Source organism: Trichechus manatus, unplaced genomic scaffold (assembly GCF_000243295.1).
Source record: "Trichechus manatus latirostris isolate Lorelei unplaced genomic scaffold, TriManLat1.0 scaffold00042, whole genome shotgun sequence".
Classification (NCBI taxonomy): Eukaryota; Metazoa; Chordata; class Mammalia; order Sirenia; family Trichechidae; genus Trichechus; species Trichechus manatus.
In genome coordinates, this window is record NW_004443978.1 from 15,585,306 (window position 1) to 15,612,827 (window position 27,522).

General features: G+C 39.0%; 1 protein-coding gene across 1 annotated transcript in view; it reads right to left on the bottom strand.

The window, feature by feature from the left end:
* MACROD2 (mono-ADP ribosylhydrolase 2) overlaps positions 1-27,522 on the bottom strand; it is a 2,703,848-nt gene that overhangs the window by 2,595,849 nt on the left and 80,477 nt on the right. Inside the window, exon 3 of the mRNA XM_023731427.1 lies at positions 2,692-2,799. Coding sequence (XP_023587195.1) covers positions 2,692-2,799 — 108 coding nt within the window. The remainder of the gene's footprint in view (positions 1-2,691; positions 2,800-27,522) is intronic.

Here is a 27,522-nt window from a genome sequence, read left to right on the forward strand (position 1 = left end):
CATATCTTCTCCATCTACCCATGAACTTCCTGATGAGGCTGTCTTTGTGAGATGCAGAAAATGGCCAAATTACAATCATCACAGCCAGAATATTGAGCTAAAGGTGCCAAATGGTTTTTGGGAGTGAGTGAAAGTTGCTGCCTGCCTTCCTATTAATTTGTCATAACCTTATACACTATGATAGCAGCTATGAAAACATTATGCATAGGCAAGAAAAGATAAAATATGAAAGAACCAAAATAGTGATGGGATAGTTAGTCATGTGTAAATATTTAGTACCATTTTATTTTATTTTTGAAAAAATTATTGAAAAAATTACTTTTATGTACTGATCAAATAAATAATTTTTAACATTAGAGAAAAATCGGTTCACTGTGTCCAATTCTTAATGCTGAATGTGCTATTGGTCAGAGGTGTTATGAATTCAGTTGTATTTAGCTCAACTTAACAAATAATATAGCATCAAGTGTTCAGTAGGAATACAAGGGCAAGACATTGCCTTGGGAGGTGACATAAAAAGTGAAAAAGATACCAGTTTGTGGTTTAAAGGGGGAGATAAACAGGTATACAATTTTTAAAAAAGAAGAAAGATCATTATTACTGCTAACATTGTGTGTTAACATGACAAATTTAATTTTATGTTAATAACAAGAAAGGTAAAACTCATGAGAGTGGTCTTCAAGTATTTGAAGAGGAAGTAAATGTCATCAGTTGTACTCCCGAGGACAGAGCTAGGATCAATGGCTAGAAATTACAAGAAGACACAAGAAGGCTAGTGGTATACATAAGCCTATTTTAAAGTTTGAAATTAAAGCTTACATGTTTATAGAATATTGGGCATAATAAATAATGGGTGACTTAATAATCACAATGATATCTAATTAAAATTCTGTACTGAAGAGGAGTTCATTAGACCCTTCCTAAGGACATGTCTTCTTGGAGGGCCCTACAAATCAGAGAAAGGGACACATCTACCTAGGGCTAATAATCAATGGTCCACAGAGACTAGATTTAAGGGAGACTTGTAGCGTATGAGGTGGCCTAGGGGTGGAATTCTATCCAAAAGGAGTGATTCATAGAGGATGGAGATCAAACGACCAGATAGATCCTCTCTCATGAAAAGTTTATTTTAGACAAGACAACAGATGCAGCAGAGGTGAACAGAGGTACAGAGGCATCAGAAGAAGAAAAGAAAGAGAAAAACCAAACCCTGGTTATGACGAAGCAGCTACAGTACAAAGCAACTGATACCCAATTCTGAGGAAAGGATAAGCTGACCAGGCTTCCAGATCTGCTGCTAGGTCCCCAGAACTGTGCTATATCCTGAACAACATTCCAGTTTTCCATGAGACCCTCCGTTCACCTACCAAAGTGTGTTCCTACTATCCTGAGTGAATTTACTCATCACCTGAGGGACCCTGAACACATCCCTATTCTTGTGACAATGTTGCACATTATCTGAGCCCTGTACAGTGACAACCAAGAAATCCCCCACCATTCTGTGTTCTGAGAAACAGCTTACAGCTAAAAATCACCCTTTTCCATATAAGACTCATGGATGACCCCATTTGTTTAGCTATGAAGTCCAGACACAGTCTCTCCAAATTCCCATTCTTTGCCCTATAAATGATTAGCTGAACTGTTTGTCCCTAGTGACTAATTTGGACAAAATGTCCATTAACCTGACTTGACCAAACTTTAGTCAGGTCCCTTGGCCCATCCTTGGGCACCAACTGACCACCACCTCCTGAACAGCCCCTCCTGAGAACCAGGACTTCAGGAAAAAACATTCCCTGATCAACAATCCAATCACATTGGCTATGCACTCATCCCATCTCCCACACCCGATTCTCTCTAGCCCCGCCCCTTCCCCTTATGGCAACAATCTTCCTCCTGTGATTGTAGTAATCTTTTTGCATAAAGCTGATCCTTACCTAAATCCAGATTTGTTTTTAATTGACACAACCTACAAAGAGCCTAACTTTACAAAACACAAATTAAAACCATTAAATATTCTCTTAATATTGACATTCAGTTTCATAGAATCAGAAATATTATGCATTCTTGACATAAAGCCACATAATAAAATATACAGGAGATACAGACCACCATCAATAACATGTTATCATATTTTCCAGTGTTCACATAGGAAAATTACTTATTGTCTAATTAATTATTATAATAATTAAAATATGCCTGTTAGAAAGAAAGATTTCATAACAAAAATAAAAACATGAAACCAAACAACTAAGGTTTTGAAATCACAGAAATAATTCCTTTCTATTTTACTTTTATCTGGTGTTGTTCAATCATCTCTTTACAGCCTATTCAAAAGAAGGAAAAAGCTTGATGAACGTGTTGATGATATTTGGCCATGAAAGCATGAAACCAACAATAACACAGGTACCAAAGGTCTTTCTAAAGACTTCTGCAACAATCTGTCACTTTTCCAGTGGTCTAATACCCTTGTCTCAAATTAGCCTAGATACCTGTAGAGTTAGGACATTAACTGCAGTACATACACAAAATAAATCTTCAGTTTCTTAAATCAGAAGGGGAATACATAAGACTTTTCTACACCGAAAAACTTTTTTTTTTAATTTGTAAAATACTTACATTCCTATCTAGGAAAAGAAATGGAATAATAAATACTCATAGAACAAATAAATCACAGAAAAATCAACTACTCACCCGCATTGACTATAGCGTCTATCTCTAGCAATGTGATGTCACCTCTATAAAGAGAAACTTTTTCACTCAAACTTTTCTTCACCTGTGATGCTTCCTGAGTATTCTCCTCTGTAATAAAAAAGGATGTACATTAATAATACTCTTAAGTAATTTAATGAAGGCAACTTTAGTACAAGTGCCAATATGAGTCACATTCTGATACATTAAAAACAAAAACAAAAACCCATTGCCGTCGAGTTGATTCTTAAGTGGAAATAAGTACGTAATTATCAGATGTGTGGCTTATTCTCTATTTATTTTGCATTACTCAATACAAATGTAGTATCACATATAATGGGCATCAATAAATTTAGACATGTAATATTGGCCAGCAAAACAGTCAAAATCTGTTACTATTATGAAATTATCCATGTTAAAACAAAATTATGTACCACTAGTTTTACAAGGAGATAAGAAAAAGACATGCAACTACCATAATGAGTTGACTTTTTCAATGAATTAGCTTTTTTCCATTTTTTTCCAGTTCCTAAAAGGCATCCTTAAAAAGAATATTTGAGCACAAAAACATTAGGTTCAGTTCTTCGCTATTTCTAAGTAACAAGCTGTCCCTCAGGAGGAGACAGATCAAGGAGAATATCTGAATGTGTGAAACTGCTCCTTTCTTATTAAACTGTATTAACTTTTCACTCTAGAGGGCACTGCTAGGGTTAAAAGAGAAATAGCTTTGCCCTGCACACAACAGCCAGCAAACTGGTATATTTAAAACAAACTAAAACCATTATGTTATAAAACCTGATATCTTTTTTAATGTTTTAGAGCAACACTATAAACTTGAATCTTCATTTATTTTTAACAAATAGTAATGTTAAGACATATTAAACATATAAAACAAAGCTGTAGAAAATCAATGTTTTAAAATACATTAAATTGTTACACGTAAAAAGCATTTTAATATACTTCTAGGAAAGCTGATTTATAAACTCAAACTTATTAAAGCATGTCTTAGTCATCTAGTGCTGCCATAACAGAAATACCACAAGTGGATGGCTTTCACAAAGAGAAGTTTATTTCCTTACAGTAAAGTAGGCTGAAAGTCCAAATTCAGGGTGTCAGCTCCAGGGGAAGGCTTTCTCTCTCTCAGCCTTCTTCTCTTTAGTGTTCCCCCAGACTAGGAGCTTCTTGGTGCAGGGACCCCGGTCCAAAGGACGTGCTCTGCTCCTGGCACAGCTTTCTTGATGGTATGAGGTCCCCAACTCTCTGCTTGCTTCCCTTTCCTTTTATCTCTTGAGAGATAAAAGGTGGTGCAGGCCACACCCCAGGGAAACTCCCTTTACATTGGATCAGGGATGTAACCTGGGTAAGGGTGGTGTTACAATCCCACCCTAATCCTCTTTAACATAAAATTACAATCACAAAATGGAGGCCAACCACACAATTCTGGGAATCATGACCCAGCCAAATTGATACACACATTTTTTGGGGGACATAATTCAATCCATGACAAAGCATATATGAGCTGTGCAATCTTTTATGGAGGAAGATAATGCTATTAATTCATTAAAACACTCTCAGATGAGCATGTAATTTTAGGGTATCGGGAGGATTAGAGATGAGAGGTTACAAGTCACCTAAGTTGTCTTTGGGCCCCAATAGCCAAAGAAAAAATTGGCCAAAATTAAAGAAATAATTTGTGGCCATGAGAATGATCCACCCTCTCTGTGCCTCCAGAGCATCCCTTCTTAGCAACCACTTCTCTCCTTAAAGAATTCCAATTAAAATACTCACTGATGGTAATAATAATAAACAGGAGAAAGAGAAGAAGAAGGAGAATAATGTGGGATAATTGAATGTCAAAGAAATAGACTTTAGAAGATCTTAAAATAAAAAGCATGAATAGGTGAGTTGCTCACCTCTGGGATTCCTAGACTGTTTTTCTCTGTTAAGAGCACAGACTTAACTACCAGATCGTCTCAGTTCAAATCCTGGTAATGCCAATTAACATGTGGATGGCCTTGTATAAGTTATCTATTCTCTCTAAGCCTCAGTCCGTAAAACAGGGGCTCCTTCATAGATAACATGATTTCATTGCACTTAGAATAATGTTTGCCCCATTGGAAACAATCAACATGTGCTACTTTTATTTACAAAGATTATTTCAGCATCCATATTCAGCACACATGGACCGCAATGGTTAAGAATTTTAAAAAATATTTTATGATTTCAAGTTTTTAAATCAGCATATTATTGTTATTGTTGTTGCTGTTATTATTATTCCCTAACAGAGAAAGTGATAGAATTTTCTTTGTACTCTTACCAAGCTGTCAACACTGGTTCAGTGACAGACTTTGAGCCACAACAGGGCCTGGCATTCCACATCCAATCCACTTCTATTCTACTATTTTTACCAAACTAGTTTAAGTCTTGATACCCAATTAATGGTTATTGGATGACAACAAGTATTTGGTGGCTTTGTCAGAAAATTCTAGACATTTGGACTACTGTGAACCTAGAAATTATAAAGGAGTTCTCACTGAAAATAAGTTTCAGGATTCCATTAGGTACTACATTGACAAGCAGACCACAAACGAAAGCAAAAAGGTTGATTGTTACAAATCCGGAGACAGAGTAAATGGATTCCTAATCCATTCTCTAGTTGTATTTAGTGCTAAAAAGTATTTCTTTGATTTTCTTATAAAGTATTATGCATATGATACTGTATTGGTATTGACATGGTTTTTTAAAATGTTATAATATCCTGTCTGGAGGCAGGATGAGAAGGCAGGAAGGGACAGGAACTGATTGAATGGACACAAGAAATCCAGGATGCAAAGGGGGAGTGTGCTGTCACATTATAGGGATTGCAACTAGTGTTACATAACAATATGTGTATAAATTTTTGTATGCAATATTAACTTGAGCTGTAAACTTTCACCTAAAGCACAATTTTAAAAAACTAAAATAAAAATAAATAAAATAAAATTTCTCTAAAATATGAAAAAAAGGTACTGGAAAACATCAAAGTTAAACCATTTATACCACAGTTCATTTTTCTTAAAAGAAATCCTAATCTCTCATCTACAGATTTTAAAAATGAGATATTTTGAGCCTAAAACGAAGTTTCAAGCAATTCAACATATTGAATAAATATAATGCTGTGACATGTCATTCAAGTTAGTTACTCAGAATGGTTTTCACTGAAATTATCATCATCATGAAGAAATATTTTTATCTCTTTATTCCTCATTGTGGGGCAAATGGTTAACACAATTGGCTGCTAATCGAAAGTTTGGCTGAGTCTACTCAGAAGCACCTGAGAAGAAAAGCTTGGAGATCTACTTCTGAAAAATCAAAAATCAGCCACTGAAAACCCTACGGGGCACAATTCTACTCTGACACACATGGGGCCACCATGAGCTGGAACTGACTCAATGGCAACTGTTTATCCCTCATTTTAAAAACTCATATGGGCATCCTTTGTCCTCAATAGCCAAATTCATACTTGCTGCTCAACTCCTCACACAGTATGCCAAAAAAGGCTGCAATTTGATAGTATTAATAATTATCACTATTCCCTTCAACAACAAATTAGGACCAGATGGCATGCTTTTTTTACCACTAACTGTTCTCTGTGAATACAACAATGTAAATTATCACTCAGAGACCACCTCTTTCATTTGCATATCAAAGCACTTCCTTCCTTTTCATACAGTTGTGCTGTATGGGCACTGATCCCAGTGTATCTTTTTTCCATATCCTGAGTTTTCAGTGATAAACAGGACAAAAAATTGTCAAGCATTTCTCTCTCATAGACACTCTACATGTATACAAAGCATCAACTGACACTTTTTACATCATGGGTTTATTTAACTGTAAGTTGAAATGTCTGTCAGTGTGCACACATGCTGGTATTGCTTTTCCAGGTTGTATATTATTAATATAATGTGACATTCAAAAGTAGTATTTGAAAAAAAATTTCTTCTGCTTCCTGTTCTGAGACTAATATTTGTTATTAGCTTTGCACTGGTTTTATAAGTCCTCAGTAATAGTTTGACATGTCAGATGAAAACTGTGAATGACTTTGAAATGGTAAAAAAACGAAAAAGATTAATGGGTGTCCTATCTACTTCACCCATCAGGCTTATCTCTACCTTTCACTGTCTTTTAGGTATTTTACACTTCTATCATTGGTAGAATTCTCGCCTTCCATGCAGAGACCCGATTCAATTCCTGGCCAATGTGTCTCATGTGTAGACACCACTCATCTGTCAGTTGAGGCTTGCGTGTTGCTATGATGCTGAACAGGTTTCAGCAGAACTTTGAGACTAAGACAGACTAGGAATAAAGGCTTGGCAATCTACTTCTGAAAATCTGCAAATGAAAACCCTATGGATTGCAATGATCCGATTTACAATGGATCATGGGGATGGCTCAGCACCAGGCAGTGTTTCATTCTGTTGAGCACGAGGCCTACCATGAGTCCAGACCAACTCAAGGACAGGGAAGGACAACAACAAAGTTGTAGAAAACTGATAAAAATGCAAACGATTCCTGTCCACAGAAATGTAAATTAATTATGTTCCCAAGAATGCAACTGATTATTGTCCTGTGGATAATTTGCATGCATTTGTATTTGTAAATTTATTTCAGCATGCCTTATTGCCTATATTTGTGTTGCTCTTTAAACTCTCCTTTGAACTGGAGTTAAATAGAATTGTTGATAAGTTTTCATTTTATATTTTTATGGAGTATAAGGTCACCTTTATAAAAAAGTCCCTTTAATAGACATTTTTATTTAGTTCTATTTTATTTAACTAATACTTGTATAGCATTTACTATATGCCAGGTATTGTTCTAAGTGTTTACAATTATTAACTCCTATAATCATCATAACAGATATACCAAACCCATTGCCATAAAGAAGATTCTGACTCATTTGTCCCACAGGGTTTCCAAGGCTGTAAATCCTTACAGAAGTAGACCACCACATCTTCCTCCTATGGAGCGGCTGGTGGGTTCCAACCACCCACCTTCCAGTTAGCAGCTAAGCACTTAACCATTGCATAACTAGGATTCTTTAGTATATATTATTATCATCCCATCTATGTAGATAAGGAAACTGAGGCATATAGAAATTAGGTGGTTTGACCAAGTACACACAGTTGGTAAGTACAAAGCTGGGATTTGAACCCAAGCAGTCCACGCTCTTAACCAACATGCTATGTAGGCCTCTCATGTACCTATTTTTACTTTAGAGTTCAACTCTAAATGAGGTATCTGTTGTTTAGGTCCTGTCTCTGACTTTAATTGCAAAACGCAGCAATTCCTCCTCCCAAACCCCCACCCTGAAAAAGCATTTTGCTTCTGCCCTAGAAAAAAACACAATTAGTTTTACCAGAGTGGTTACCATACTTTGAAAATAATACAAAAGTTTCAGTGGTTTCCTGCTTCTACTTGCCAAAGCTTCATAACAGACAACACACCTGGGACTACAGAGCTATGTCGAAAAATCAAATTTGTAGATATTAATCATGTATCTCCTATTTGTTTTCTCTCTTTTTGTTTGTTTATGCAAAATCATCAAACTTGTAGATTCTTTTGTGTCAACACATACTCTATTTGCCCTGGAACTCTGTTTACTATTTACATTTATGACCTTATTCTGAGTTCTGGCATTTATGTTTCCATTTCATCTCTATTTTAGGCATCAATAATCCACTTTAGAGATATTGATCCATTTTATGAGGTATGGATATAATGCAATGCTATAGTAAGAACAACAACAAAAGAAAATTTAACCAAACATACAGTAGCTCATTAATTACATTAAGACACATTAAGAGAGACAAATCTTGTTGCCTGAATCTTAATTGACATAAACTGACAAAACTGTCCATGTTTCGAAAGCACGTTAAGATTGTAACAATTAAGAATATAATAAAATTTCCATAGAAACCAAATTATATTTTACATTTCAAACTTTTTAAATATATGTGAACAAAATTATTTCATCACTTTCCCTCTGGAACTCCCAAACCACCTGAAAGCCACTTAATAAATAGCTAAGGGTCCCCAGACCACATTTGGAAGACTGAGATGTTGGGAGATATTCACATAAAGTGTCTGGGGATATGCACATTATGTTGCCCAATACTGACATCCCTGTATTTTAGCACCAATGGACATGATACAGAGAAGTCACCAAGGGCATCAAGTTGACTGGTCCCACTGCTGACAGTGGTCCTCTACCATTCTGAAGATGCCTGAAAGGTCAGTTTGGTTTTAATTCAGCCATGTGGATACAAATTCAAATCAACATTCTCTCTCCTTCAAAAAAAAAAGTTAACAGGAGACCATGCTATGAGAGCAAAAAACAACAAAGATCAAGCAAATATTGATAGACATTGATGTCAAAATAAAATTTATGGCCAAGGTGATCAGAAAAATAATTTTGGGTTTATTATGAGGCTTTACAGATATGTGACCTGTGAACTACAGGAACACCAGGGAGGCAGGCTGTATTCCTAAGATTATTTCTCAAAGCCAGTCAGCCTGTTGCTCTCCACACCTCTATCTCCTACTTGATCATGCCTGACTAATTATCCACCATTGTTAAAGATTCCTGATTGTTTTGCCCTTCCAAATTAACAGTACACTTGTTTGACTGGTCTAAGACTCAATCCTCTTGCCTCTCCTAGCTCCAAGTCACACAGAGCTTCTTTGAATGAGAATCTCAACAACAGATTCTCCTTTCTCTTCAGCCCTGAGACTCCAAACTAACTTTGCTAGGGAAGGTCAGAGAAACCTTCAGATAAATTGCTCGTATTTGAGTGAGAAATCTGGGCAGGGAGGCATTGCAGGGATGATGGCCTTTCTAAGTGATGCAGAAAATACAAAGTCCGGTCAAGATACAAACTCCACTTTCTAGCAGACTGATAATAAAGCATTCACAACCAACTTCAACACAAGGAAGGACATGATAAATAGCATGAGAGTCAAACAAAGTGCTTTTGGGTTCAGAGAGGGAAACAGGACATTCATATGAAGCTTTACGAAAGAAGAGGCATCCAACTGAGTTTTAAAGGACTGGTAAGGGTGCCCAAGGCTGTATGGTAGGATGAGGGTAATAGGGCAAGGGACATTTCAAAGTCATAGGGGCAGGAAAAAGAGCATGTGTTGAGGAAAAATAAGGATTCATCTGTGGCCAGAATATGGAGAGCACCACATACTGGGGAATAGTAACACGTAAGACTGTAACTATCTCTGTTTGCAGTGCAATTAACTACTTTTGTGTGTGGCCTTTCTAGCCATGGTCTTGTAACTCCCACCCAGGTGACTGGGCAGGACTGTGTGATAAGCTAATTGTGGCCCACCAAGGCGATTGGTTAGTTTTGCCTTAAAAGAGAGCCAATTCCAGAGCAGAGAGGAGGATCCTACCACCACCAAGAAAGAACAGCTAGGAGCAGACAGCATGTCTTTTGGACCCAGGATCCCTGCGCTGAGAAGCTCTTGGAGCAGGAAACCGAGAGAGAGAGAGCTATAACACTGAAGCCAGTGAAAAGCGGTGATAGGGGAGACCAGGCAGCAGGAGACGGCATGGTGGGCTTCCCAGCCCACGGAGAGAGAAAGCTTAGTGCCTTTTTGGTAAGGTCTAGGGCCAGGGAGAGGCGTGTCTGTGAGCACAGTTGGGCAGAGGCTGTCCTGATGGAAGAACTGTATCCTGAGTGTTCCTGAGCTTGAACTGTTACTTCCCTAACAAACCCCATAATCGTAAGTATAGTCTGTGAGTTCTGTGTGGCCATTGCAATGAATTATTGAACCCAGAAGAGAAGTAGAGAGTGCTGTGAGAAGGACGGTTGGTGTCAGAATTAGTAAAGATGGCAGAGAAAGGAGGCTTGTCTGGCCTCCACCTCATGGGAGTCAGCCTTGCACTGTTGATCTCAGTTCTCCTTCCCCCTTGTGTGGTTGGAGGAGGTCAGACACTGCCCCCATGTCGTTTTTATACCATTTGAATTAGATGGTGGAAGGTCTTAGATGGTAGGCTGTTTGCAATCCATTAAAGAAGTCGCAAATTAACAGCTTTTGCCTGAATTCAACTGAAAAATAGATTTTTCTTCAGCTTTAACAGTGTCATTATTCTTGTTGCTTTTTTAAATTGCATTTAATTTTTTAATTAAATTTTAGTATTTAAAATCAGATTTCACATTAAAACTTAGATTTCATACTTCTCTTGAAAAATCAGGAGATCTGGAAATACTGGGCCCACATCTGCACGTGAGAAGTGAGTAGAGGCTGCACCTTTTGGACAGGGCAACTTTTGCCTTCCCATTTACAACACAGCGTATTTGTTTACACTTACTCCAGGCTGGCCTCACTCAGTTAGGTTACGTTCCTGCCTCCACAGGTACTGGAGTATTAGATTTCTGCAGCAGAGCTTCAAAGACTGTTGTTGTCGTTCATTGCTGTTGAGTTGAAAGATTAATGACTATAAGTCTGAGGTGTCTAACAGAACAGTTTAAATTAAAAAGAAATCTATTAGAAAAAAAAGTCACTAAACTGGTATTAAAATAAAAAATTTTTTTTGAACATCCAAATTCCCATCATATCAAAAGTTGTCCCAAATAAATGTCTGCATGTCAAAGACTAAAACTGTCATAAAGCTAATATTGGGATCTAGGATATAGCAAAAATTCAGTAACTCAGGATATGCTTAGTAACTTGGCCCAAAATACCCCCCAAAGAATCACACCATGCCCTCGTATAATGCTCTTTGACAATGACTCTGAGCTTTCCCATGTGGTTTGCTTTGACCAAAGCAAATCATCAAACACGGCAGAGCTGAGGCTTGAAAAGCCTGGGATATGTCACATTGGTGTTTTCCCCTCTTGCTCTACCAAGACTTCCATATGACAAATCCCTGGATAGCCTATTGGAGAATTAAGAGGCCATACAGAGCACAGACAAGCCATTTTAGCAGAGGCTCCCTAGAACGACCAGCTTGCCAATCACAAGCCAGACATGTGAGTGAGACCATCCAAACCACCGGACCCACAAGCTAATGCAGAACTACCTGGTTGCCCACAGACTAATGAACGATAATAAAAAGAATGCTGTTTCAAGCCACTAAGTTTTGGGATGGTTTGTTACACAGCAAAAGCTGACATGGGAAGAAGAATGAGAAGGAGGAGGTGGTTCTGAAGAAGATTCAGCACAGAAATCAAGCTGCAAACCCCCAGCATAACAGCTACTATGAATTAGCCTAGGGGAGAGGGACTTCTAGTCTAACCATCTATAGTATCTAAGAGAAACAAAAGATTTGAGAATAAATGGATATGCTCAAGTATGGAAGGATGTGAGGGAGTGGTTGGGGGGGGGCAGTGAGAGAGAGATACAAAGAGACAGACCTAGAGTAAGAGATAGAGTGCTAGCTCAATACTGTGTCTTTAAATAGGAATGCCAGATCCATCTGTATGCATCCTAATTCTACCGTCTTTCCTAACACGATAAAGTTAAACTTTTACTCATCTATATTTTATGGTCTGTGTCTCTATATTAACACATTTAATTGTCATAATCACTCGATTAAGATAACATAAAGAAATTGGGGCATAGGGAGATTAAGCAACTAACTTGCCCAAGGTTTTATACCTCATAACTGACAGCACCGAGATTTGAATCATGGACTTCTGACGACAGATTCCATGTTCCTAACCACTGTGTGATGTTGTTCTTGCTAGATGCCATCGGTTCCGACTCATAGCAACCCTATGTACAACAGAACTAAATGCTGCCCAGTCCTGCGCCATCCTCATGATCGTTGTTATGCTTTAGCCCACTGTTGCAGCCACTGTGTCATTCCATCTCATTGAGGGTCTTCCTCTTTTCCACTGACCCTCTGCTTTACCAAGCATGATGTCCTTCTCCAGGGATTGATCCCTCCTGATAACATGTCCGAAGTATGTGAGACATATTCTTGCCATCCTTGCTTCTAAGGAGCATTTTGGCTGTACCTTCCAAGACAGACTTGTTCATTCTTCTGGCAGTCCATGGTATATTCAATATTCTTTGCCAACACTATAATTTAAAGACGTCAATTCTTCTTCGGTCTTCCTTATTCATTGTCCAGCTTTTGCATGCATATGAGGTGACTGACAACACCATGGCTTGGGTCAGGCACATCTTAGTCTTAAAGGTAGAACATCTTTGCTTTTTAATACTTTAAAGAGGTCTTTTGCAGCAGATTTGCCCAGTGCAATGTGTCATTTGATTTCTTGATTGCTGCTTCCGTGGGTGTTGATTGTGGATCCAAGTAAAATGAAATCTTTGACAACTTCAATCTTTTCTCCATTTATCATCATGCTGCTTATTAGTCCAGTTGTCAGGATCTTTGTTTTCTTTATGTTGAGGTGTAATCCATACTGAAGGCTGTGGTCTTTGATCTTCATCGCTATGTACTTCAAGTCCTCTTCACTTTAACCAAGCAAGGTTGTGTCATCTATATAACACAGGTTGTTAATAAGTCTTCCTCCAATCCTGATGCCCCACTCTTCTTCATATAGTCCAGCTTCTCAGATTATTTGCTCAGCATACAGACTGAATAGGTGTGGTGAAAGGATACAACCCTGACTCACACCTTTCCTAACTTTAAACCATGCAGTATCCCCTTGTTCTGTTCAAACAACTGCCTCAGGATTTATGTAGGGGTAGGTTCCTCATGGGCACAATTAAGTGTTCTGGAATTCCCATTCTTAGCAATGTTATCCATAATTTGTTATGATCCACACAGTCCAATGCCTTTGCATAGTCAAGACACAGGTTAACATCTTTCTAGTATTTTCTGCTTTTAGCCAGGATCCATCTGACATCGGCAATGATATCCCTCGTTCCAAGTCCTCTTCCGAATCCGGCTTGAATTTCTGGCAGTTCCCTGTCGATGTACTGCTGCAGCCGCGTTTGAATGATCTTCAGCAAAATTTTACTTGCGTGAAATATTAATGATATTGTTCGATAATTTCTGCATTTGGTTGGATCACCTTTCTTTGGAATGGGCATAAATATGGATCTCTTCCAGTCGGCTGGCCAGGTAACTGTCTTCCAATTTCTTGGCATAGACAAATGAGCACTTCCATTGCTGCATCTGTTCATTGAAACATCTCAGTTTGTATTCCACCAATTCCTGGAGCCTTGTTTTTTGCCAATGCCTTCAATGAAGCTTAGACCTCTTCCTTCAGTACTATCAGTTCCTGTTCATATGCTACCTCCTGAAATAGCTGAATGTTGACCAGTTCTTTTTTGGTACAGTGACTCTGTGTATTCCTTCCATCTGTTTTTGATGCTTCCTGTTTCATTTAATATTTTCCCCATAGAATCTTTCAATATTGCAACTCGAGGCTTGAATTTTTTCTTCAGCTCTTTCAGCTTGAGAAATGCTGAGTGTGTTCTTCCCTATTGGTTTTCTAACTCCAGGTCTTTAACATGTCATTATAATACTTTACTTTGTCTTCTCGAGCCGCCCTTTGAAATCTTCTGTTCGGCTCTTTTACTTCATCGTTTCTTCCTTTTGCTTTAGCCAATGCTCAAGAGCAAGTTTCAGAGTTTCTTCTGACATGCATCTTTCTTTCCTTTTTAATGACCTCTTGTTTTCTTCATGTATGATGTCCTTGATGTCATTTCACAACTCATCTGGTCTTCGGTCATTAGTGTTCAATGTCTCAAATCTATTTTTGAGATGATCTCTAAGTTCAGGTGGGATATACTAAAGGTTGTACTTAGGCTCTCATGGATTTGTTCTAATTTTCTTCAGCTTCAACTTGAATTTGCATATGAACAACTGATGGCATGTTCCACAGTTGGCCCGTGATGGTATTGAGCTTTCCTATTCGTCTCTTTCCACAGATGTAGTCTACTTGATTCCTGTGTGTTCCATCTGGCAAGGTCCACGTGTATAGTCACTGTTTATGTTGTTGAAAAAAGGTATTTGCAATGAAGAAGTCGTTGGTTTTGCAAAATTCTATCATGTGACCTTCGGCATTTTTTCTGTCACCAAAGTCGTATTTTCCAAGTACGGATTCTTCTTTGTTTCCAACTTTCACATTCCAATCACCAGTAATTATCAATGCAACCTGATTGCATGTTTGATCAATTTCAGACTGTAGAAGTTGGTAAAAATCTTCAATTTCTTCATCTATGGCCTTAACGGCTGGTGTGTAAATTTGAATAACAGTCATATTAACTGGTCTTCCTTGTAGGCGTATAGATATTATCCTATCACTGACAGCATTGTACTTCAGGATAGATCTTGAAATGCTCTTTTTGATGATGAATTGAATGCCATTCCTCTTCAAGTTGTCATTCCTGGCATAGTAGACCATATAATTGTCCAATTTAAAATGGCCAATACCAGTTTATTTCAGCTCACTAATATGTAGGCTATCAATCTTTATGCATTTCATTTTTGATGATTTCCAATTTTCCTAGATACATACTTTGTACGTTTCATGTTCTGATTATTAGTGGGTGTTTGCAGCTTTTTCTTCTCTGTGTGATACTGCCTCATAATAAGGATCAACTTCGAAGGGTTATTAAAAAAAAAAAAAGTAGATCTCTAAATTCTTTAAATAAATACACAACTTCATTCTTGCAATATATTTTTTAAAAAGCTTAATGTGACTCTATCCATGAAGACGTTATGATATAAGCTGCAAAAAAATCAACTTAGTGAATTGTGATATGACTAGATAAGTATGGCTCTTAGTCTAAAGTTTATACTAGAGTAATGCAAGCTAATACCACAAGTCATCATGTATAAAAAACAATTAAGTTCATAAGGTTATACTCCAAAGAAAGAAGAATCAAATTTCTGCCCCCGTTAGTGAAGTTTATTGAAATATTAATTTATAAAAAGAGAACTAAATGCTGGTTCAAATAAACAATATAATAGAAACATAAAATGAGGAAAACAGTAGCATTGATCATTTTACCTTAACATTATTTAAGCATAGGATTTTTCAGTCTGCAGATTAAGCCCCTTTACTTGGTTGGAAATGGTGTCTCTGGGTGACATAAATGGTTAAGTACTGGATTACTAACTAAAAAGTTCGGCAGTTCAAACTACCCAGAGGCCTGGTGATCTGCTTCTGAAAGGTCACAACCTTGAACACCCTATGGAGCAGTACTACTCTGTACACATTGGGGTCATCATGAGTCAGAAGCGACTCAACAGCAACTAAAAACAAGTGGGTTGCAAAGTCAGTCTAATATACTGCAACCAAATGATATGGAATTAAAATATTACAAAGCATAACATGAAGTAAACAAGAATATTGTTTTATGAAATGTTTGTTTCAGTTACATGTACGTATATACAGGCATACCTTGTTTTGTTGTATTTCATTTTATTGCACTTCACAGAATTGCATTTTTTACAAATTCAAGGTTTATGGCAACCCTGAGTCGAGCAAGTCTATTGGCACCATTATTCCAACAGCATGTGCTCACTTCGTGTCTCTGTGTCACATTTTGGTAATTTTCGCAATATGGCAAACATTTTCATTATTATTATAATTGTTATGGTGATCTGTGATCAGTGATCTTTGATGTTACTATTGTAATTATTTTGGGGTGCCACGAACTGCGCCCATATAAGACGGTGAACTTAATTGATAAAGTTGTTTATGTTCTGACTGCTCCAGCAATCAGCCATTCCCCTGTCTCCCTCCCTCCCCTTGGGCCTCCCTCTTCTCTGAGACACGACAATACTGAAGTTAGGACAATTAATAACCCTACAATAGTCCCCAGTGTTCAAGTGAAAGGAAGAGTCACACATCTCTCGTTTTAAATCAAAAGCCAGAAACGATTAAGCTTAGTGAGGAAGGCACATCAAAAGCTGAGACAGGCTGAAAGCTCGGCCTCTTGCGCCAACAGTTAGCCAAATTGTGAATGCAAAAGAAAACTTCTTGAAGGAAATTAAAAGTGTTACTCCAGTGAACACACAAATGATAAGTGAAACAGCCTTATTGCTGATATGGAGAAAGTTTTAGTGGTCTGGATATAAGATCAAACCAATTACAACATTCCCTTAAGCCAAAGCCTAATCCAGAGCAAGGCCTCAACTTTTCAATTCTATGAAGGCTAAGAGATGTGGGAAAGCTGCAGAAGAAAAGCTTGAAGCTAGCAGAAGTTGGCTCCTGAGGTTTAAGGAGAGAAGCCGTCTGTGTAACATAAAAGTGCAAGGTGAAGCAGCAAGTGCTGACGTAGAAGTTACAGCAAGTTATCTAGAAGATCTAGCTAAGATAATTGATGAAGGAGGCTACACTAAACAACAGATTTTCAATGCAAAGGAAATAGCCTTATATTAAAGAAGAGACCATCTAGGACTTTCATAACTAGAAAGGAAAAGCCAGTCAGGGCCTGCTTCAAAGCTTCCAAGGACAGGCTGACTCTCTTGTTAGGGGCTAATGCAGCTGGTGACTTTAAGTTGAAGTCAACGCTCATTTACCATTCTAAAAATCCTAGGGCCCTTAAGAATTATGCTAAATCTACTCTGTCTGCGCTCTATAAATGGAAAGACAAAGCCTGGATGACACCACATCTATTTACAATATGGTTTACTGAATATTTTTAGCCCACCATTGAGACCTAAAGCCCTGCTGGTGCAGTGGTTAAGAGCTTGGCTGCTAACGAGAAGGTCAGCAGTTCAAACGCACAAGCTGCTTCTTGGAAACCCTACGGGACAGTTCTACTCTCTCCTATAGAGTTGCTATGAGTTGGAATCGACTCAATAGCAACAGGTGCATTGAGACCTACTGCTCAGAAAAAAAAAGATTCCTTTCAAAATATTACTGCTCACTGACAATGTACCTGGTCACCCAAGAGCTCTGATGGAGATGTACAAGGAAATTAATGTTTTCATGCCTGCTAACACAACATCTATTATGCATCTATTATCCAGGAGTAATTTCTACTTTCAAGTCTTATTATTTAAGAAATACATTTCATAAGGCTATAGCTGCCATAGATAGTGATTCCTCTGATGGATCTGGGCAAAGTAAATTGAAAACCTTCTGGAAAGGATTCAGCAATTTAGATGCAATTAAGAACATTCGTGATTTATGGGAGGAGATCAAAACATCAACGTTAACAGGAATTTGGAAGAAGTTGATTCCAACCCTCATGGTTGACTTTGAGCAGTTCAAGACTTCAGTGGAGGAAGTAACTTCAGATGTGGTAGAAAATAGCAAGGGAATTAGAAGTGGAGCCTGAAGACATGACTAAAATGCTGCAAGTTCATGATAAAACTTTAATGGATGAGGAGTTGCTTCTTATGGATGAGCAAAGAAAGTGATTTCTTAAGATGGAATCTACTCCTGGTGAAGATGCTGTGAACATTGTTGAAATGACAACAAAGGATTTAGAATATTACATAAACTTAGTTGATAAAGCAGCTGCATGGTTTGAGAGGACTCCAATTTTGAAAGAACTACTGTAAGTAAAATACTATCAAACAGCATCACATGCTACAGAGAAATCTTTCATGAAAGGAAGAATCAATCTATGTGGCAAATTTCATTGTTGTCTTATTTTAACAAATTGCCACAACCACCCTGATTAGTCAGCAGTCATCTACATGGAGGCAAGACCCTCCAACAGCAAAAAGATCACGACTCATTGAAGGCTTAGATGATGGTTAGCATTTTTTAGCAACAAACTATTTTTTAATTAAGGTATGTGCATTGTTTTTTATACATAATGCTTTTGCATACTTAACAGACTACAGTATAGTGTAAATATAACTTTTACACGCACTGGGAAACCAAAAAATTCCTGTGACTCGTTTTATTGTGATATTCTCTTTATTGCTGTGGTCTGGAACTGAACCCACAATATCTCCAAGGTATGCCTGTAGACAGATACATTTAAGGGTCATAAAAAAATATGTCTCTTACTGTGGATCTTGGATAAAATTTTGAAATTTTTGAAATCACTATATGTTTGTGTTTGTCTAGTCTCTGACACAAAAATACAATGTTTTAAAATGGTGGTTTGACATTTTGCTATTTTACAAAAATGAACAGATTCTTAAAGACTGAGTTTCAAAATACTACACAGTGAAGATTTCTGTAAGATTTCTTAGGTACAGTACCAACACCTAATTAACTGACTAACCTATCAAAATTTTACAGGGTCTGGCAGAGAGACAATAACATAGTAAATACATAATAATACAGAACTTACTGACCAACTGATTATAGAACATGTATACGTTCAAGAGGACTTGGTTCATTCTATACCCATAAAATCCCATTGTCAGCGAATCCATTCCTACTCACAGCAACCCTATAGGATAGAGTAGACCTGCCCCATAGGATTTCCAAGGCCCCAAGGCTGTAAATCTTTATGGAAGCAGACTGCCATGTCTTTCTCCCATGGAAGAGCTGGTGGGTTTGAACCGCTAAACTTTCAATTAGCAGCTGAGCACTTAACCCACTGTGTCACAAGGGCTTCACCACTGGTTTATTCTATAGGAGGTCTAAATCTACACAGTAAAACATACTATAATGGACTTCTACAGTAGCACATACAAAGCCTGTAACTAAATCACTAGTGTAACTTAAATGTAAAGTTGAGATTTGCAGTTGATACGATTTAACCTGTAGAAGATAACCTGAATCCAAACACAACAGGGAAAGAAGGAATTACAAAGTTTAAATTCACTATAAAAAAAAAAATTGGGATTTCACATAATTTTTGAAAGGGGCCTTGGAACTCTATACATGAGGAAACTGACATCCTGAGAGATTATGTTACTTTCCCAAGGTCACAGAACTACTTAAAGACAGTTCCTTTCCCTCCATAATGATGCCTCACACATTTTGTATGGTATCATGAAGTTTAAGAAAATTTTTAAAATCATCTCTTGTTATCTGTGTTATACCTATATACATACATGTATTACGCCCTCTTCTAAGTGTCAGTAAAGGCTGGTAATAATGAACATAGGTTCTGGAAGCATTAGGCTTAGGCTTGAATCCAGCTCTGCCACTTAATAGGTGTGTGACACCGGTCAAATTTAAACTCTCTGGGTCTCAGTTTCCTCACATGCAAAGGGGGGATAGTCCCTATCTCATAGGGTTGTTGTAAGAATTGAATGGATTAAGTAAAGCACTTGAAACAGTGCCCTACACATAGTAAAAACACAATAAATGTTGGATGGCAGGAGGAGGAAGAGAATTACTACTAATCTAAAAGTTTGGGCAGAATCCCTTCTTTGTACCATATATACCATCTAGCACAATGCTTTACACATTTTGTTGTTGTTGTTAGGTGCCATCGAGTCCATTCCAACTCATAGTGACCCCATGTACAACAGAACAAAATACTGCCTGGTCCTGCAACATCCTCACAGTCGTTGCTATGTTTGAGCCTACTGTTACAGCTACTGTGTCAGTCCATCTTATCGAGGGTCTTCTTGTTTTTTGCTGACCTTACCAAGCATGATGTCCTTCTCCAGGGACTGGTCCCTCCTGGTAACATATCCAAAGTAAGTGAGACAAAATTTTGCCATCCTCGCTTCCAAGAAGCACTCTGGCTGTACTGCTTCCAAGACAGACTTACTCGTTCTTCTGGCAGTCCACAGTATATTCAATATTCTTCACCAACACCATAATTCAAATGCATCAATTCTTCTTTGGTTTTCCTTATTCATTGTCCAGCTTTCGCATCTATATGAGGTGACAGAAAATACCAGGGCGTTGGTCAGGTACACCTCAGTCCTCAGAGTGACATCTTTGCTTTTGAACACTTTAAAGAGGGCTTTTGCAGCAGATTTGCCCAATGCAATATGTTGTTTGATTTCTTGACTGCTGCTTCCATGGGCATTGATTGTGAATCCAAGTAAAATGAAATCCTTGACAACTTCAATCTTTTCTCCATTTATCATGATGTTGCTTATTGGTCCACTTGTGAGGATTTTTATTTTCTTTATGTTGAGGTGTAGTATATACTAAATGCTGTAATCTTTGATCTCCATCAGTAAGTACTTCAAGTCGTCTTCACTTTCAGCAAGCAAGGTTGTATCCTCTGCATATTGCAGGTTGTTAATGAGTCTTCCTCCAATCCTGATGTGGTGTTCTTCTTCAAACAGCCAACTTCTTAGATTATTTGCTCAGCATACAGATAGAATCAGTATGGTGAAAGGATACAATCAAGACACAAAAATACTGATTGACTATGCTCAAATATCCCTCTACTATCAGGTAAGCCAGAGACTTAACCAATGAGCAAGGAATACAGAAGAAAGTTTCTCACCTGAAGCTCAGAAGATACAAAAATAAGGTGAGCAAATTAAGAGTGAAGAGCCCTAGAGGAATGATGGAGTCAAGGAAAATGCAAAGGAGAATATGAAGGATCACCAGAGATCAGAAGCCAGCAGTCCCAACGCTAGTTAAGAAGAGAACAAAACAAGTGAGCCAGATGCCCACAAAGAATCTAGGTTAACTGGCCAGGACAGGGATGGCAGTCTATGGCTTTCTGTTTATGTGTAGCCTTAACTAGGTCTACAAGGTTCCATCCAAATTTAAGGAACAGAGGTTGGACAAATGCATCATCTGAGTCGGGGAACTACATTCTCTCTTTCCCACCTAGCCTCCCTTCACACTGGCCCCTGAATACGCCCCACCCCTACTCACCGGCTCCCACTGTGCTGCCATTATCTATTTATTTATTATTCATTTAACTCTTTTCTCCTGTTCTTTCCCTCTCCCACCTAGCCCCGTACATCATCTCCCCACACTTTCCACTAGACACCACTGCACCACTGAGGCTTGAGAGCCACCAACACATCAGCCCACCACCGCCCTGGGTCTGCCACACCCCCACCCACTGACCCCCACCATGTCACCATTTCTTTTCATTTTTTATGTTTTCTATTTTTCTTTCTTTTCTTTCTCCCTCCCACCTAGCCTCATACATCACCTCCCCTCCCTTCCCACTGGCCCCCAGGTACGCCCTGCCCTCACTTGCTGGCCCCTACCGTGCTGAAATTTTTTAATCTTTCTTCCTTTTCTTTCTTCCTCTCACCTAGTCCTGTACAGCAACTCCTCCCTCTTCCCATCAGCCCCCACCAGGCCACCATGGCTAGACAGCTACCAGCACACCAGTCCACCACTACCCCAGTCTGCCTTGTCTCCACCCACAGGCCACATCCATGATGCCATACTTTTTCTTTCTCTTCTATCTTTTCTTTCTCCCTCCCAATTAGCTGCATAAGTCTCCTCCCCTCCCTTCCCACCAGCCCCTGGGTCTGCCCTGTCCCCAATTGCTAGCCCCAGTCATGACATATTTTCTTCTTTTTTCCTTTGTTACTTTTCTTTTTTCCTCCCACCTAGCCCCATATGGTACCTTCTCACTTCCTGCCGGCCCCAGCCACATCACCAAAGGTAGAGTACCATTGCTGTACCAGCCAACTGCTGCCCCAGATCCTCCCCACCACCACCCACTGGTCCCCATTGCGCAGCCATTTTTTTAATTATTATTATTTTTTTTATTCTTTCTTTTCTTTCTTCTTCCCACCTAGCCCTGTGCACCACCTCTCCACCCTTCTTGTGGGCCTCCAGATCCACTGCACACCCAACCTCCAGTTACTGCTGATCTACCCCCTTTTTTTCTTTCTCTCTTTCCTTTCTACTTCCCACCAAGCCCCATACACCACCTCCGCCCACTTCCTGCTGGACCTCACTGCACCACCGTGGCTAGAGTATCCCCGGTGCTCAAGCCTGCCGCTGTGCTGAGCCCACACCAACTCTCCTTTCCTGCCACTCAACCACCTGCTGAACAGTGGGAAGTGAGTCCATACTACTCCCCATCTGACAACCCAACCCATCTGGCAAAGGCCTGTGAGTGCTCCCACACCACTGGACCAACATCAGGAGGCATACAAGGCCCGCCCAGTCTGCCTTCAGCCTCCTCACCAAACCAGTGAACAGCAAAGCAGGCTCACCCTGCCTGATATTGCCCTGCCCACCTGGACAAGTTGGAGAGAGCTATTGTGCCCACAGATGAGAAAGCAGCAAAGCATGTGGGGCCCACCCACTCTGACATATCAAAATAAAACAAAAAACCAGAAAAAATAAAAGATGAACATAAAATAAAGAAAATAATATCTAATGTCTCAGAGACAGCAGACAATATCAAAACATATAAAAAGGCGGCATAAAATGGCTCCAGCAAGAGATCAAAATAAAGAATCTGACGACCTTCTGGTAGAAGAAAGGCAGTGTAACTACCTGATATGGAATTCAAAAGACTTAATATTTAGGGCTCTCCAAGAGACTTGGAAAGAGAACAAACAAAATACAGACAAAACCAAGGAAAAAATAGACAAAATCATGGAATACAGAGACAAAGCAACAAAAACATAGCCAAAATCAAGGAAAACATAGGCAAAGCGATAGAAGAATTCAGGACAATAATACAAGAACAAAATGTCAAAATAAATGAACAATTAAAAATCATACAAAAACAGCAAATAGAAATCCAAAAGATAACAAAATTTCAGAAATGGGCAACCCAATAGAAAGCTTTAGGAGCAAATTTGAAACAATGGAAGACAGAATCAGTGAGATCGAAGACAAATCCATTGACACCATTTTTTTCTTTTTTTGAGAAAAATCAAAGAAAAGAATGAAGAAAAAAGAAAACCTAAGAATTATGTGGGACATAATCAGGGGCAAAAATCTGTGTGTGAAAAGAGTTCCAGAACAGGGGGAAAAATGGAAAACACAGAGAGGTTTGTTGAATGTTACCTGGCAGAAAATTTTCCAAACATCATGAAAAGACAAAAAGCTGACCATCCAAGAAGCTCAACGAACCCTATGTAGGATAACCCCAAAAGAAAGCCACCAAGAAATATCATAATCACACTTGCCAAAACAAAAGACAAAAAAAGAATCCTGAGAGCAACTCAAGAAAAACGAAAAGTGATATACAAAGAGAAAAATAGAACACTAAACTCTGATTACTTGGTAGAAACTATGCAGGTAAAAAGGCAATGGGATGAAATACATAAAACTCGAAAGAAAAAAACATGCCAACCAAGAATAATATATCCTGCAAAATTCTCCCTCAAATATGATGGCAAAATTCAGACATTTCCAGAAAAACAGGAATTAAAGGAATTTGTAAAAACCAAACCAAACTTACAAGAAGTATTAAAGGGAATCCTTTGGTTAGAGAACCACAAAATCAGACAACAACCTGACTAGGACACAGAACAGTATCAGCCAGATACTAACCTAAGTTAAAAAAAAAAAAAAAACCTCATTGCCTTCAAGTCGATCCTGACTCCTAGTGACTCTACAGGACAGACTAGAACTGCCCCATAGGGTTTCCAAGGAACTTTTGGTGAACAAAATACAGCTAAAAGACTTAAAACAGACAAAGATGTCAATGTGTCATGACAACAACGTCAAAACAATAAAAGGGGGAATAAACGGTGTAGGTATAGAAATTTCAAATGGAGAGGAAGTAGAGGCTATATCAAGTAATAAAAGACTGGTTCACACTTAGGAAGATAAGGGTAAATTTCAAGGTAACTCACAAAAAAAGTTTAAAAAAAACCTACTCATCAAAATAAAAAAGAAAAGGAGACTTCCAGCAAAATGGCACTCTAGGCAGAAGCACCATGCTGCCCCTCAACAGCAAAGATCCAAAAAACTAAGCCGAACAGAGAAAACAACAATCCTGAAACCCTAAAATATCAAATGAAGAGATAAAGAACTCAGCCGAGCACCAAATGGAGTGAGAAAACTGACAAGAGAACGGAGAGCAAGCAGAGACTCACGCAGAGGTCCCTACCAGCTAACGCAGCGCGGATCCACCATTTTGGACTCCTATCGGAGACCAGCAAACAGGGGGTACAAGAAAGCAGCTTCATGGAGCTTCCAGCAGGAGACAAAACAACCGGTAATTTGTGATATACGCTTTCCCACCCCCCACCCTTCTTCACCCCCACTCGGCCTCCTCTGCTTCACGCGGCCACAATCTCTTGTCCAGGAAGCACCGGCTGCTTAGATTCCACCCACCCGAACGGGCCGGCTCTCTGAGTGCCATTTGTTGGCTGCTGGTGTTGATTTTTTCCACTTCTTTTGATTTCTTCCTTACCTCTCACCACCTCCCCCTCCTTTCACTCAAATACCTGGCTCCGTGCGCCATCTTTGCTTCTTCCTGAGGGGCTGCAGAGCTCCAGTAATTTGTGATATATGCTTTCCCACTCCCTACCCTTCTTCACCCACACTTGGTCCCCTCTGCTTCCCACGGACACAGTCTCTTGCCCGAGAAACACCGGCTGCTTGAATTCCACCAGCCCGCACTAGCTGGCTCTCTGAGTGCAATTTGTGGGTTGCTGGTGTTGCTTTTTTTTCTGTTTCTTTTGATTTCTTCCTTACTTCTCACCACCTCCCCCTCCTTTCGTTCAAATACCTGGCTCCGTGCGTCATCTTTGCTTCTTACTGAGGGCCTGTGGAGCTCCGTTCGAGTGTGGAGCTTCTTCCCGGTCTGGGCTGCCGTGCTGGTGGGATCCCGGGGCTTTTGTTCGTTTGTTTCTTTTCAATTGTTTGTTTGTTTTCTTTTCCTGTTCTTGAGTTGGGAGCCCTTTGTGGCCAGGCAGTGTTGCGTGGCAAGGAGACTACCCCCTCGGCTTGCACAGATGTGCAGAGGGATCCCTGAGAGCATTTCTTTTTTCGTTGTTTTTTTTTTTTTCTGTTTTTTGCGGGGCTTTTCTTGTTATTTTTTTTTAATTTGTTTTGTTTTATTTTCCCTTTTTTTCCCTTTTTTTCTTCATTAGTCAGTTTCTCGTCTATATCTTCCTTCTGTTTCTGTTCTCTGAATACCTGGCATTGTATACCTCTACGCTGTCTAGCCAGGCTGTACTGCAACACCTGAGAGCAACTTCCCCAGACCTCAGAGCTGCAACGGTGGGATACTTAGGAACTCTGAAGTTCTTTAACCTTTCTGATTTTTATTTATTCATTCTTTTCTTTTCTTTCTCTTCCCCTTTCGGTTTTTCTCCATTTCATAGTCTCGCATCTCTCCACTCCAACGGCAAGCTCCTCTGTTTGTATGTTTTTGGCTCCTGTTCCTCTTTCCTTTCTCCCATATCCATCTTAGCTCCACACATAACAATCTCCCTGCTACATCCTGCCTACCTGCACCGTGCACTTAACATCACACCACCAAGCAGCACAGGCAAGGCCTACTAGAACCCGCCCTGCACTGATTACCAACCCGCCCTGGTGGCTGCAGTAAGTGCCACAAACAACCCATCCCAGTAACTCCTCTTCAGCTAGACCTGCCCTGCTGTACCATATCTGAGTGATTGACCCTGCCAATTGGAGAAGGAGGTGAAAAGTATTGTTCCCACAGACGAGCAAACAACAAAGAACACACAGTCCGCCTGCTCAGACATAGTCAAATTTAAAAAAAAAAAAAAAAGGGACGAAACAAACAAATCTACAATCAATAAACGAAGAAAATAACTACTGATTTCCCCTAAGACAGCAGACAATATCAAAAAATTTACAAAAACAGGACAGGATGGTTCCAGTAGGCATCGAAAATAAAACACCAGATGACTCTCTTGTGGAAGAAAAGGCACTAGAACTACCTGATAGGGAATACAAATCTCTAATACTCAGAATTCTCCAAAAACTGAGGCAAAAAGCTGACAAACATGAGGAAAAAATAGACAAATTCATGGAAAAGACAGGCAAAAACTTGCAAGAATTCAGGAAAATAATGCAGGAACAAAATGCCAAAATAAATTCACAACTAGAAATTATACAAAAACAACAATTAGAAATCCAAAAGTAAACAACAAGATTTCAGAAATGGTGTCATAGAAGGGCTGAGAAGCAGATTTGAAATGGTGGAAGACAGGATCAGTGGAATTGAAGACAAACACTTGGATGCAAGTCTGTTTGAGGAAAACTCAGAAAAAAGAACAAAGAAAAATGAAGAGACCCTCAGAGTTATGTGGGATACAATCAAAAGCAATAATTTCGAGTGATTGGAATTCCAGAACAGGGGGAGAAAACAGAAAACACAGAGAGGATCACTGAAGAACTGCTGAAAGAAAACCTCCTTAATATCATGAAAAATGAAAAGCTGGCCATCCAAGAAGCTCAACGAACCCCATATAGCAGAGACCCAAAAAGAAAATCACCATGGCATATCATAATCACACTCACCAAAACCAAAGACAAACAAAGAATCCTGAGAGCAGCTCTAGAAAAACAAGAAGTCACATACAGAGGAGAAACAATAAGACTAAGCTCAGATTATCTGGCAGAAACCATGCAGGCAAGAAGGCAATGGGATGACATATATAAAATCTTGAAAGAAAAAGATTGCCAGCCAAGAATAATATATCCTGCAAAACTCTCCTTCAAATTTGATGGTGAAATTAGGTCATTTCCAGATAAACAGGAATTAAGAGAATATGTAAAAGTCAAACCAAACTTACAAGAATTATAAAAGGGAGTTCTTTGATCTAAGGACAGACAACTCAGGCACAATCTAGGATGCAGGATCATACCAGCCAGATACCAATCTAGGAAATGACCTCTTGAGGACTATCCAAAATTAAAATAAATACAACACGGAATCAGAGCATTTAATCAGAAAATGACAACAACATCAAAACAATAAAAGAGGGAATAAACGGCATAGGTATAGAACCTTCTAATGGAGAGGAAAGCAAGGCGATACCAAGTAATGGTAGACTACTTCAAACTTAGAAAGATGAGGGTAAAATTCACGGTAAACACAAAGAAAGTTAAC